The sequence below is a fragment of the Mastomys coucha genome, unplaced genomic scaffold (genome assembly GCF_008632895.1).
Source record: "Mastomys coucha isolate ucsf_1 unplaced genomic scaffold, UCSF_Mcou_1 pScaffold18, whole genome shotgun sequence".
NCBI classification, from domain to species: domain Eukaryota; kingdom Metazoa; phylum Chordata; class Mammalia; order Rodentia; family Muridae; genus Mastomys; species Mastomys coucha.
In genome coordinates, this window is record NW_022196900.1 from 78,285,319 (window position 1) to 78,299,896 (window position 14,578).

At 39.1% G+C, this 14,578-nt stretch overlaps 1 protein-coding gene across 2 annotated transcripts in view; it reads right to left on the reverse strand.

Moving 5' to 3' along the window:
* Nucleotides 1–14,578, reverse strand: part of Nfyc (nuclear transcription factor Y subunit gamma) — a 65,076-nt gene that overhangs the window by 23,835 nt on the left and 26,663 nt on the right. For both annotated transcript variants that reach the window (XM_031378507.1, XM_031378508.1), the window contains exon 2: nucleotides 9,169–9,281. In XM_031378507.1, the coding sequence (XP_031234367.1) occupies nucleotides 9,169–9,273 (105 nt within the window). In that variant the 5' untranslated portion in view covers nucleotides 9,274–9,281. The remainder of the gene's footprint in view (nucleotides 1–9,168; nucleotides 9,282–14,578) is intronic.

Sequence of the window (14,578 nt, forward strand, 5' to 3'; positions counted from 1 at the left end):
AAAAAAAAAAAAAAAAAAAAAAAAACAAAAAACAAACAAACAAAAAAAAAAGAAGTTCATTTCAAGTATCCCCTCTTCCTTCCTTTTCTGTAACCACATCACTAATCTACAACAAGCAGATTAAAATACAATCTCTGCCTCTGAGGCAACTGTCCCTGCCCTGACAGTTCTTTTGAGTTTGTCTGAGACAGGATCTCATTACTGGCCTCAAATTCAGAGTTCTCTCTGATGTTGCTGCAGTTCTCTATTCTGTAGGGAACCTAAAGATGAGGGTAAATTCAGCAGCTGTCTTCTAGAATCACAACTGCTACTTTTTCCTTAAACAGAAACGGAATAGGGAAAATACACTACCTTGGCTAGGATTTAAGAAAGGACTTTTTTTTGAGTGTCACCACTCAATTTATGTGCAATTTAAGCCTCACCTCCTCTTGCTTTATTTTGAAACTACTACTATGTAAACACATGCCCAAAAGTGGATATAATTCTAGAAATAAAAATTAATCTTGAAAAGAAGACATGGTAAGAGTGGTAAAATCAATATATGCACTGACCTTAGGTATCTCATGACTGTTCATATAGGTGTGGCTCTCTAAACCCAAAATGATCACCTGGGTATTCATGTTATCACGTCATAGTAGGGGAACTATTATTTGAGACTTGATAAAAATTAACAAGCACAAGTAGATTTTCTTTTCTTAAACAAACAGAAAACTCTTATGTGTCAAAGAAGGCATTCTAGAAAAATATCACCAGGCTTCCCAGAATCCAATGGCTATTGGGGATGGGGAGGAGTGGGGAGAGGGCAGTGGGGGTAAGGCTTTATGGAAGAAAAAAACTAGGATAAAATATCTAAAAGAAGGCAGGGTATAGTAGTGCATGGCTTTAATCTCAGTACTCAGGAGGCAGAAGCAGGTGGATCTACTTAAGTCTGAGGCCAGCCTGGTCTACAGAGTAAGTTGCAGTTGCAGGACAGCCAGGGCTACACAGAGAAACCCTGTCTCAAGCAAGCAAACAAACAAATCAAAACACTAAACCAAACAAAAAGTACAAGAACTGGCAGCACAGAAGAACACCTTCAAGGCAGAAACCTAAAAACAAAAACAAAAATTAACCAAAAAACACAAGAACCAAAAAACCCAAATGTTTCTGCACAGACCAACAAGCTTCTTGGCTACACTCAGCTCTAAAAACTCAAATACCACCTTTTTATCTTTTTCTTTTCCAAATCTGGTAACATTCTCCATGAAGCCTCTACTATAACTAGCCTTGCGAGTGGTAGAAGCTGAGACGTCCAGTTTATTACAATTTTACTGGGAGACAGGAGACACTATTTCTAACCTTGCTTCCACTCCTCTTTCATTTAACTCATTCGTATAACCCAACCTAACCATGACACCTATAACTATGTGAATGTACAATCCTACCTTTATTCTTGAGGAACTTGTAATTTGCCAAAGATAGCCATATCAAAAACATTATACAGTCTCTTACACTAGAGAGTATAAAGTCCCACGGGATCACAAAGAAAGAAATAATCAGCTGTCAAATTGGGTCTAGGGGAAAAGAAGAGTTGGAAAAAGTTCCACAGGAAAGTTAAGACAGAAATTATGTGCAAGTGATACAAAGACTTGTGTTCTCAGAGAAAAAGCGAGCACCAACACCACCTACATGCAGTGTGAAGTATGACCTGAGAGCAAAGGAGAGCAAGACAAGGAGGGAGTTGGATTGGAGGCTTGTTGTTGTTTTTTGTTTGTTTTTCGAGACAGGGTTTCTCTGTGTGGCCCTGGCTGTCCTGGAACTCACTCCGTAGTCTAGGCTGGCCTCGAACTCAGAAATCTGCCTGCCTTTGCCTCCTGAGTGGTGGGATTAAAAGTGTGCGCTACCACCGCCCGGCTGGAGGCATTTTTAAAAATGTTTAATCACTGCAATCTACCCTTTGCCTTCTTACTAGTGTAGCACATCACACAAGATAATGCTACTCAAAAATACCAGAGGAAAGAGATGTAACTCTCAAAGTCCTCCCTGGATACATACAGCACATGATCATAAGAGTTAGCTCTCTTGCAAATGTACTGCCACTTGTCATTTAATGTCATCTCCACAGATTTTTCCAAGAGTACATAACCAAAGCCCAGAGTTGATTTGATCTAGAACTCCCTCTCTCTCTCTCCCTCCCCGCCTCCTAAATCTAAAAGCCTTTCTAGCCCAACATGGCAGTCTGTAATCCCATTTTTCTCTAAATGTAAATATAAAACTATCTTCTAAATATTTACATTTCTACACATAGATTAATTCTGCTTTCTTTTTTGTTTGTTTGTTTTTGGTTTTGTTTTGTTGAGACAGGGTTTCTCTGTATAGCTCTGGCTGTCCTGGAACTCACTCTGTAGACCAGGCTGGCCTCGAACTCAGAAATCTGCCTGCCTCTGCCTCCCAAGTGCTGGGACTAAAGGCGTGTGCCACCACCGCCCGGTGGGTATCAGATTTCATTATGGGTGGTTGCAAGCCACCATTTAGTTGCTGGGATTTGAACTCATGACCTTCGGAAGAGCAGTCAATGCTCTTACCCACTGAGCCATCTCACCAGCCCTAATTCTACTTTCAACCTTGACCACAGAAGCTCTTTTTACAGTGCATAATTTGTAATTGGTCAAGTGCTGAAAATAATTGACTGGTATCTCTCCCTCAATGAGACATTTTATCGATCCTTCAAAGACTCAGGGAAACTGTGGTAAAAGGGTTAAGAAGAATAAAAGAGCTGAAGGACTAGGAGTAATGCTGCAGAAAGCTGCCTTCTGGATATGACATGGCTGCTGACCTCATGAACTGACAGCACCTATGGTTACTTATAGAAGACCTGTAAGATCAAGCCAGTCAACATTTCAGCATGGACAAGAGGGGCTCAAGAGGGGCTCAACTCTAACTAGTGAGCTATATGCAACTGAGGGCTGCTGCCAAAAGGGGTCATTTTTCTTGGGAGTAAAGTCACTACTAGATCACTCAAATTTCCAAGGATGACTCCGCACCCATGCCCATGCAGGCAGAACCAGAAACAGTGACTTATTTCTTTTTAAAAAGGCTATGAAGGTGAAAGGGGAATGTTTACGGAGGTCTAGAAGTACTGGAAGGGGAGGTAAGGGGTGGATATGATCAAGATACATTGCATAAATGTGTAAAATTGTCAAAAGAATTTTTTTAAACATTTATTTTTTTGTACATACTCATGAGTATCTATGTATGTATATGTCACATGTGTATGACTGCCTGAAGGGGCCAAAAAAGGGAATCAAATTCTCTGTAACTAAGCTACCCAACCTTTTTCTTTTGTGAGGTCTCATGATCCCCAAGCCTTGAACTGTCCCTCTCCAAAAGGATGTATGTGGGGGCTGCTTGGAAAGAGCACAGCTGCTCTTACAGAAGACTCAGGTTTGGTTCCCAGCACCACATGGCAGCTCACAAGCATCAGAACCTGAAGCCTTCTTCTGACATCCTCAAGGACCACACATGTACCACACATATTGTACACATACATACACACAGGCAACACAAAACACTCATATTAAAATATTTTTTTAAAGATGCATTGTGTGAAAAATAGATCATAACAGGGAGTTTTGTCAGGGGTGAGGTTAACTGTTCCTGACAACAGCCTAGTTTTCTATACTTCCATCCCAGCTTTCTAGACACACATAAGAGCCCAAGGTAAGTTTGCAGAAAAGGGGGTCTCTCTGCTACAGCTTACTAAAGCCCCACGCTGACTGTATGTTCCCAGTCACCGCTGTAACAGTCAACAGCACTGACTCCTCTTCCAGTTGACTCAAGAGGAAGGACTAACCCAAATTCTTCCTCTGCTCTTTAGGAGCTGGATGAGTAAACTGCAGAAGACTATCTTTGAACACTCTCATGCTCCTGACTATAGTCTGAGAACTACATTTAAATTACTACTGTTACAGTGCCAAGTTTCAGGAGACCTGAAATTACTCAAGTTGAAAGCCAAAGAAAAGTCAGTAGTAGGTTCTAAACTACACTACAGAATCCTGAGTTTTAAGTAACAGAAATCTCTTTTACTAAGTTCACTGAGACACTCCAGAAAGTCAAGATTCTCACCCTTTTGAAAGTAATAATTCTAATGGTTGGTTTCATTTTAGAATTGTCTAGGGAAAACTTTTGAAAATCAAGTTGCCTGCACTCTGCTGCAGACTGGCACAATAGAACTCCGGAGTAGAATCCTGACATCAAGGTTTTTGGGTTTTGTTTTGTTTTTTTAAAATTCCTTTCGTAACTATCATCAAGAGTGAGGGTTATGGGTCACTCTATTAAGTCTGCAAATCACAGAAGTACAGGAAGAGCTTATAACACTTGGCCTGCATGGACTGTTGTTAAAGAGGGTCTCATTATGTAGCTCTGGTTGGTATGGAACTACTATGTAGACCAGGCTGACTTTGGACTCACAGAGATGCACCTGCCTTTACTTCCCTAGTAATGGGAATAAATGAAGCCACCATGCCTGGCCTAGGACCTATTTGTTTTAAAGATTTATTTATCTTTATTCATTTTATATGTATGAGTATTTTGCCTGCATGTATATCTATGGACTACGTAATTGCCCATTCACCAGAGACCAGAAAAGGATGCTGCACCCCCTAAGACTGAAGTTATAGATGGTTATGAGCTGCTATGTGGATGCTGAGAGCTGAATCCAGGTCCTCAGGAAGACCAGCCAGTGCTCTTAAAACACTGAGCCATCTCTTCAGTCCCCTGGGCCTGTCTTTTAACAGTCTGTCAGATATATCCATCAGTCTTCCACGTTCTAGCCTGGTTATATGATTTGGTTAATATGATTTGACTATCATGTTAGAAATGTCTTTGTCCAACCTAGAAGTGTTCAGCATGAAAAAATGGAACTTTAAATGACTTAATTACTAAATTACAGCTATCTGAAGGTTGAACCAGACATAGAGATTAAGTCAGGGGAAGTTTAAATTTCTTTAATTAATGAATCCTCATCATTTGTTCAGTCTACTCCCCCAAAGACTAAATTAGCTTTCTCTTCTCCACTCTCAAAGAGGTCCTGATGATTATAAAACTCAATGACAAGATGTCTACTATGACTTTACATGGTGCTAAATACTTGTAATTCTAGTGTTTGGAAAGCTAAAAGGACCCCATCCTCACCCCACAGAAGTGAGAGGGACAGAAGGTAGAGGGAAATCTAGATTCTCAATGAGATCTCTACTTAAAAGAGTATGACAAATTTGTTATTGACTGTTCCTAGAGCCTTGGTGAACAGGAATATATAATGTTTTATGCAATCACTGAGGGGCATTATTACTTGTTAGAATTTGTAACCAACTTCATCCCTATCTGAACACTTAGATTTATGGACAATTACAGAGCTTTTTAGAGTACATAACAGGAAGGTCAAACTGAGATGAAAGATAAATTGCTATTACTTGATTCACACTAAAATGACAAAGGACAGGTATGTTCAATACATCATGACATATACCACCTATCAAAGTTCAGTTACTTGCTTTGTAACAACCAGAATCTCAATTTAAACACACACACCACTTTTACAAATATTCTTCTTCTATTTATACTTGGATAATTCATGCATAATAGGATTTTAAATCTGCTCAATATTTAAAGTATCTGCCTAAAAGGATCTGACACATGTGGGAAAGTCTGCTATCAATTTAGTGTGGTAATACACTTCTGTAATTCCAGGTCTTAAGAAGAGGACACAGGAGGGTTGCTGCAAGTTCAAGGCTAGCCTGGTCTACACAGTGCAAATCTGGACTGATCAGGGCTGTATAACACAATCTTGTCTCAACTCCCTTCCTTCAAAAGTCTAATATTAAGCACCACTGAGTCCTGGAAAAATACAAATTAAGTGCTGACATGCTGCACAGGCAGAGGTCTAATCAGAGAAACACAGACCTTCGTGCGCTGCAGGCCTTGAGAACTAACCACAGGTCTCACTCTTAGAAAGGAAACAAGCACCCCAACCTCACTCTCTTGTGGAAACCTGGAACTAACACTGCTCTGTACTAAGTCTGACTCATGCAGTTAGTCATTATGCAGTTATTATATGTCAGTCATTCTCCTAAGCAGATGTTACAGCACAGTAGAGATCTAAGGAATAGAGATACATAGGGAGACAAGTTTAGTTAAGTCAATGGAAGAACAAGTAAAGACAATTTCCTTCTTCCATTTCTTTTTCTTTACCTACAAAACTTGCACCAGAAGGGTACTCTGCACCAGCCTGATCTAAATCAAACAGAGCACATAAAATCAAATAAACATAACCACTAGATTATATATCTAGGGATGGCTAATCTTGGCTGTCAGCTTTACTGAATCTGTTATCAACTAAAATATAAACTGCTGGGGTACTTTTGTGAAGGATCTTCTTGATCAGAATATTTGAAGGAGGAAGACCCACCCTGGATTTGGGTGGCACTTTCTGGTAGTAGCGTACACAAAAGTACATGGAGGAAAGAACCTCTGCCTTTTGTCTGTTTAACCTGTTAATGGCTAGTTCATCTAGCTACATTTCCTCTGCTGATATGAGAACCAACTTCTTCATGATTCCAAGAAAGACTGAAGCCCAGCAGCCCTCCAGGCCTTCAGCACCATTAGTGGGTCTGTCTGAGCAATTGCCAGATTCTTGGCTTCGCCAGTGTTAAGACACTCATTGTTGGACTACCTGGGTTGCATCCTGTAAGCCAATCTAATAAATCGCTTGTGCACATGTGCGCATGTGTGTTAAGAGAATCCTGATTATTAAAATTAAAGATTATCTTCCAAAAATCTGTGCAAAACACCTTAGACTTCTGACTTTATAAATTTCATTGTAATCCCCTCTGTTTTCTCTATCTGAAACAGCATAGATAGAATAACAAAAAGAAACGTCTGGAAATTCACCATGAGAACAGGCCACTCAGAAAAGGTCCAGCCAAGCTCAATAATCCAAAACCCCCCTTATGTGAACAACCACCACCCAGTGGTACATTCAGAACATTAATTACCCTCCATGTCAATACCTGATAAATAGTCAATGGGTATTTATCACAGTACCAAGTTAGTTTGTTACTTATTTACAGTCTGTTTTGTGAGAGCACATTTTTCAGGAGGTCAATGATCTAGTCTGTTGAGTGTTATTAGTAGAGCCACAGAACCTAGCACAGGACAAAGTGGGTAAAAAATAAGAATTTGTTGAGAAAAACAAACAAATCAATCTTGTTTACCAGAGTATAAGGCTACTAAACATTAGTTCCCTGTTAGGAAAAATAATCCAACATCTGATCTGCCAAAATGCTGATACCACCAAGGCAGCAATGGCACAAGACACAGGAGGAGTTCCTTCCATGCTTGCTAAGACATCAAACTGAATATTCTTCATAAAAAACATGACAATGTATTCTGAAAATACTTCTGTTTTACCATACCTTTCTCCTGCTGCTACCTCTGTCCCACATACTGCATTCCTACCCCAATCTTTACCATACAAATCTTTTTGGTTTTCCTCCAAGACTCCAAGCCTTTGCACGTGCTCTTTTTGCTACCCATTCCATCTATGTGGCTAACGGTCACTCATATTTCAAGACCCAATAAAAATAAGCATGCTGTTCTTTTTCTTTGTTTCTTATTAAATTTTATCAAAGCAAGTTATCAGGTTGGTAGCAAGGACTTTAGCTGCTGAGGCATCTTAGCAGCCCTATATGCCGTAATTAAAGCCTTCTCTAGCTCAACCAGAGAAAAACAGCCACTACACTGTCTCCAGGCCACCAACAATACATTCCCTTTCATTGCTTCAGGACTCACTACTGTGACTGTGTCAATAAGTACGAGTGGATAGCTAATGACTAATATTACTCTAGTTGCAATTAGAAGATGATAAGCTCCTTAAAAATGTGATTATATCTATGTGGTAAAATGTGGTTTTTTTCTATGTTCACAGTTATCAATAGGAGAGGATTTTAGCTCAAAGGGACATCTGCTAGTCTATGAGGTTTGTTTTTGCTTTTTGGGTTTTTTTTGGTCACAGCTATGAAAAAAATTGCTATTGGCAGTTGTACTGGCTGGTTTTGTGTGTCAACTTGACACAGGTTGGAGTTATCAAAGAGAAAGGAGCCTCAGTTGGAGAAGTGCCTCCATGAGATCCAGCTGTGGGGCATTTTCTCAATTAGTGATCAAGGGGGTAGGGCCCCTTGTGGGTGGTGCCATCCCTGGGCTGGAAGTCTTGAGTTTTATAAGAGAGCAGGCTGAGCAAGCCAAGAGAAGCAAGCCAATAAAGAACATCCCTCCATGGCCTCTGCATCAGCTCCTGCTTCCTGACCTGCCTGAGTTCCAGTCCTGACTTCCTTTGGTGATGAACAGCCATGTGGAAGTAAGCCAAATAAACCCTTTCCTCCCCAACTTGCTTCTTGGTCATGATGTTGTGCAGGAATAGAAACCCTGACTAAGACAGCAGTTAATGAGCAAAGGGCAGGCTGTTGCTAAACAACCTAAAAAACATAGGATAGTCCCTTAGAACAAAGATCTCATAATGCTGCTACTGAGAACCCCTAATCTAAGTATATGGGAGGGTTGTTTTTGTTTTTTAAAAAAGATTTATTTATTGTTATATGTAAGTACACTGTAGCTGTCTTGAGACACACTAGAAGAGGGCTTCAGATCTCTTTACAGATGGTAAAGCCACCATGCAGTTGATGGGATTTGAACTCAGGACCTTCAGAAGAGCAGTCAGTGCTCTTAACTGCTGAACCATCTCTCCAGCCCCCTAAGCATATGTTTTAACTAAGTGTATCTAGTACTGTAAGTGGTGGCTCACAGCAGATCTCCTGCTGAATAAGCTGTCTAATAGTTTTCACCAAAATTATAGAAATTTGGTACAACCAATAAACTAGGCTATAACTAAAGAAACAGGCTGAAACTACTATAGGAATGTGCAATCTCTGCTTCTCTCTATATGCTAAAAGAGCAGTTTCACATGAGCCTGCCTCCAAGCAGAACATCTGAACAGATAGTCAAACACAGCCTAGTGCTGCTTCCTATAAATTAAATCCTATTTTTATTTCCCAACATACAGGTAGGAACACACTATGCCTCTGTGAATACGTAAAAGCGCCTGCGTCTTGTTCCTACTGCTCTGCCCTTGCTTACCACTGTTAAGTTTCGGATTTCTTCCATGACTCTGGGCCAGAAGGACTGGAGGCTCTGCTGTGCATCACTGCTGCTGGTACCGCCGAACCCTCCTTCTGTGGACATTTTCACAACTGAAAACACACACAGACACAAAGCACATTAGAAATAATAAAGCCATACTTTCTGTCCAGGTTAGGTATTTCTCTTTCTACAGATGCTCTCACTGCTTTAACTGTTTTAGTGTTAAGGCTTTCTGGCACAGGGTTATTACATCTTCAACAGAAGACATTTGAAGCAAAATTTTCCTAGATTACATCACAGACTATCAAAAAGTTTCGATGCAGAAAATCAAGTATTGAGCCAGGCAGCGGCCATGCACACCTTTAATCCCAGCAGGGAAGCAGAGGTGTAGGTGGAGCTTTGTGAAGTTTGAGGCCAGCCTGGTCTACAGAGTGAGTTCCAGAACAGCCAGGGCTACAGAGAGGAGGCAGAGGAAGGGTAGTAATGTGAATCAGAAGTCATTATCAGAATGGGAAGGTATTCTATGGTCTAGTCTAATCCATAATTTTCAGCATCATTCTCTTCAAAGTTCTCTAAGTTATTCATAGTTGCTCATACTCCATGCTACAGCCTATAGCATTTACATAGGGGACTGATGATAAACAGAGAACAGAAAGCTACAGAGTTTTGGAAAATAACAGTAACAGTCACATTTATTAATTTTTATTTATTTGTTAGACACTGAGACTCTATTTCTCTGAGTTTCTGATGTTATTACTCCTTCTTATTGCCAATAAATCTATCTTAAATGAGAACACCGAAAGTGCTAAAGGTACAACTTAATTACCAAATTAAGTGGGTAGTATCAAGTCACTGAGCTGAAAACTGAGCACTCCCTAATAGTTTCTTTTTTGTTTTTTTTGGATTTTTTTTTGAGACAGGGTTTCTCTCTGTGGCCCTAGCTGTCCTGGAACTCAGAAATCCACCTGCCTCTGCTCCCAAATGCTGGGATTGGCCCCTAATAGTTTCATAACTCCAACTTTGCTTTGGTACAATACCAAACATAGTGCACCAACAATTAGAAGCTTTAAAGATAGTTGAAGCCATAATCCTACTACATTCTGAGGTGGAAGCAGGATGAGTTGTTCAAGGTCAGTTTGGCTAAATAGTTTGCCAGCCTGTACTATATGAAACTTTGTTTTGTTTTGTTTGTTTTGGTTTTCTTTTTTTTTTTAAAAAAGGGGGGGGGGAGGATGAGATGGTTCAAAGGTTATAGGTAAAAGGAAGGAACTGCTTCCTCAACTTGTCCTTGACTTCCACAGCACACACATATACAAAATAAATGTTGAGGGTTAAAGAAAAAAGACAGGTGAAAGAACTGGTGGATTAAAATCATGATGAAGAGAGGAAGATCAGAACCTACATTTTTCAAACTATTTTGTAATGTAGTAAGGGAAATGAAAACATTCCCTTAGTAACTAGAACTGTAAATAATAGAGCCAGGTATCACATGAGCAAACATGTACTGCACCTTCTTTCATTCTGCCTCCCAGGAGGTCTCACTCTGTACCTCTGGCTGTCCTGAAACTCACTATGTAGACTAGGTTGGCCTCAGATCTGCTAGAATTAAAAACATACTAGGTTTAAAGGCATAAAACACTACTCCAAGCTTCAAATATGTAATTTCCTAGGCTTCACGTATGTACAGCTGGGCAGGCCTTTCTTCACTAGCAAAGTGGAATGGCTGGTAAATCTAGGTTTAAACTGTGAGAATGCTTAAGTCACTGCTAAATGTTTGTTTAGGACTACATAACCTCCCTGATTCCCCCACCCCCATTTTCCTTTTAAAGAAATGAGTGTGTGTAGGGAGGCATGACAGTTAAGACTTCAAAGCAGATTTCACTCTGGTGTAATGGCATTAGTGGATGATGATGTAATGGGAAAAATGGTTGGAGCCAATTTCTGATGCTGGAGGGCTATAAAGAGCTCTCTATACATCAACAGGAACTCTTTAAGTATCTGGGAAGCAATGTGATCTTAAGAGATTTTGGAAAGAGTTAAAAAGAAGTGTTGAATCACAAATGGAAATGACTAGATAAAAATCTCAAGTCCTAAATACCTACAGAGATTCCATACAACAGTTTCATGTCACTTCATTTATTACCACGGGGCCTAAATTCTACTTCAAATGTACTCAAAACACAGAAGTCATTAGGAAAAAAAAAAAAGTTTTAAGACAGCCATTGCACATGGTCCAGGCCAGCCTAGAACATTTTATACATCCAAGGATGCCTTTGAATTTCTAATCCCCTTGCTTTTACTTCCAGAGTGCTGACATTATAAGCATATGTGACCTCATCTAGTTCGTGTGATATTTATTGGGGACCAAACTCAGGCTTGGTGTTTACCAGGTAAACATTCTACTGAGCTATATCTCCAACTCCATGGAAAGAATTTTAATTTAGTTCTATTAATAATTTCCTATGAAATATTCATGATGACAGTGATAATCAACCTTTTGTTAAATAGTCAAATTTTTAAAAACATTTTTACTAGCTAGATAGGGAAGTATACACCTGTAATCACAGCCTGCAGGAGGCTGCAGTAGAGGACCCAGTTAAAAACTAGCCTAGGCTATAAAAAAATGGTAGTGGTGATGAAAAAGTGGGTGTGTGGCTCAGTGGTAAAGCACTTAGCTCACCTAACTCCTTACTACCACACACAAAAATATCATATTTAAAGCAAAGTATGGTGGCTCATACATATAACCTCAGCACTTAGGGTCTAGAGAAGGATTATCTGGTGTCTAGAGGGCAGTCCTGGTTACTGAATGAGACTATATCTTAAACAAACAAAACAAAAAAGCCAGAAACTATCTAAATTTTGTTGCAGGGAACCATGGATAGGTGTGATCTTAGCACACTACCGTGCAGACTGTTACCCAGTTAGGGGAGAATCCACACTGCTACTAGTAACACCTTTCCTTTACCTGCTGTTGGTGACTAGATTTCATTAGAGTACAGACACCTGTGAGATTTAAAATTTGGTAAGCTTTAACTGTTTCCTTCAAAACACAATAATATTATAAGGGTACATAATTGGCTTTAAAATTTATACTATATCTCAAGCAATATAGTTTATAAAATAAACTATAAATATAAATAAAATATGAAATAAAAAATTTTGTTCAGTATTTATTCACTGAAGAATAATATTAAAGTAACACAGCTTAACTATAAACACAAACTAATTCTGCTGGCTAAATACTCAAAAGGGAGTGGGAGGGAGTAACCTGAATTACTTACTTTAGTAATTAATTAGCACATAAACAACTGAATTTATCTTGCTACAAAATTAGCTCATTTATAACCTCTACACCCCATGGAAAAACATGCAGGGTTCATCTGGGTGATGAAACACACATTTAAATTAGAAGAATTATTCCTAATACCAGCATTTAGGAGGCAGAAGCAAAGAATAAGAAAGTTTAGGTCAACTTGGGGTCACATAATGAGACCGTGTGGGAAGTTAGGGGACATTGGGAGGTGTAGGATTCTTTTCATTCTATGTTAAGTCATTGCCTGCCACTAGATAAAGCTATTTATATAACAAAGACAAAAATAAAACTGTCTTTAGACCAAGCACATTAACTTACATCACTCTTATGAAAAATGCAATATAGAATTTCTCAGATTTAATTCATTATTGATATTCAATTTATTATTCATGTTCATTAATTACTTTTAAAGTACTTGAATAAGACTTGTTTAATGAGCTGAAGTACTCAATAGTCATTTCTGGAAGTATTTTCAACTCTCAGTATCTATTAATTTGTCTGATTTTAAATTAACTAATTTTATAATGGTTTCCTTTCCAAAGCTAAAGAGGAAAGACTCAAAGTTTATCATGAAAATATTGTTTCCGTAATGCTCAAGTCAGACTTCTCTAAATATCCTCAACCTAGTAGTACCTCCTTGAGTCTGCTATTTGTATGCGTCATCTCTGGTTCTCTCATAGCAACTAGACAGTAAAGTAGCTACTGGGATGGGCAAGAGTCACTGAGCAGTATGGCCTCTCTAGGAAAAGGGAAGCCTGAACAGCTTGACCTGAAAGAGACTGGGATTGCCTGAATAACCAAAGAGAAGTAGTTACATAGGAATCTCAGAATAAAGGGTTTTTTCTCAGGTTGGTAAGATGACTTATTAAGTAAAGGTGTTTCCCTTCCTGAATCCCATGCCTTTGTAGTGTGGCACGCACCTTTATCTCCAGCAATTGGGAGGTAGAGACAGACAAATTTCTGTTGAGTTCAGACCATCCAAGCTCTTTAAATTCTTGGGGAGAAAAATCCATGTGGCCTGCAACCAACCCCGTTAACTCTAGCTCCAAAGGATTTTTTAAAAAACAACAACAACAAAAAAAAAACATCTGAGGTGAACTTCATATAAAAGGAATAATAGAAAGAACCACACACATCCAAGCATTTTGCCTTGGTAGTTGTAAAGCTGAGGATGCAGGAAGCACAGGATGCATGTCCTTAACAACCATAATCGTTTTAAGTTAGAGCCTCTTTTCAAAAGGCACTTAAAACAGACGCTGGTAAGAAGGAGGGGCAAACACCTCTGTCTGGCTTAAACATTACCAATAAAGTAAGAAATTACAACTGGGCTTAGTGGTGCAGACCTGCAATCTCAGCAAGAGGGAAGCCTGCAGCAGAAGGATCATAAAAAGTGTTTAAAAAAAAAAAAGTGTTGTGTTGCACACCTGTAATCCAGCACTCAAGATGATGTCAGTAGGAGAATCACTCCAAATTGGAGGCTATAATGAACTCCAGTAAGTAAGGAAAGATACAAAGAGACTTAAGGCTTGAGTGGCAAGATTGTTCAGCAACTGAGGAACTTGCTGCGAGCCTAGCAATCTCAAGATCACTGGAACCTAAATAGCAAAATCAATTCCTTGACTTCAACACATGGCATGAGTACCCCCACACATACACAAACATAATAAAGGTAATTTTAAATAAATTTTAGCCGGCCATGGTAGTATGCACCTTTAATCCCAGCATGAGAGACAGAGGCGGGCCTCTGTGAGTCTGAGGCCAACCTGTCTATTATAATAGTGTATTCCAGGAGAGCCAGAGCTACATAAAGAAACATAGTCTCAAAAAACAAAACAAAATAACAAATAAAAAACAACAAAACAAATTGTAAAATCAAATTAAACCAAAGAAATTCATAGGCTTTATTGCAATATTTGATATAGCTTTTCTAAAACTGTACCTTTAGGTTTTTAACTCTGTATTTCTTACCATGCACTTCATTCACCATACTGTTTAGAAGGGTGGAGGCAAGAGTTTAAGGTCAATCTCAGCTACATAACGAATGGTAGCCTGGACTACATGAGGCCTTGTCTCAAACAAACAAACAAACAA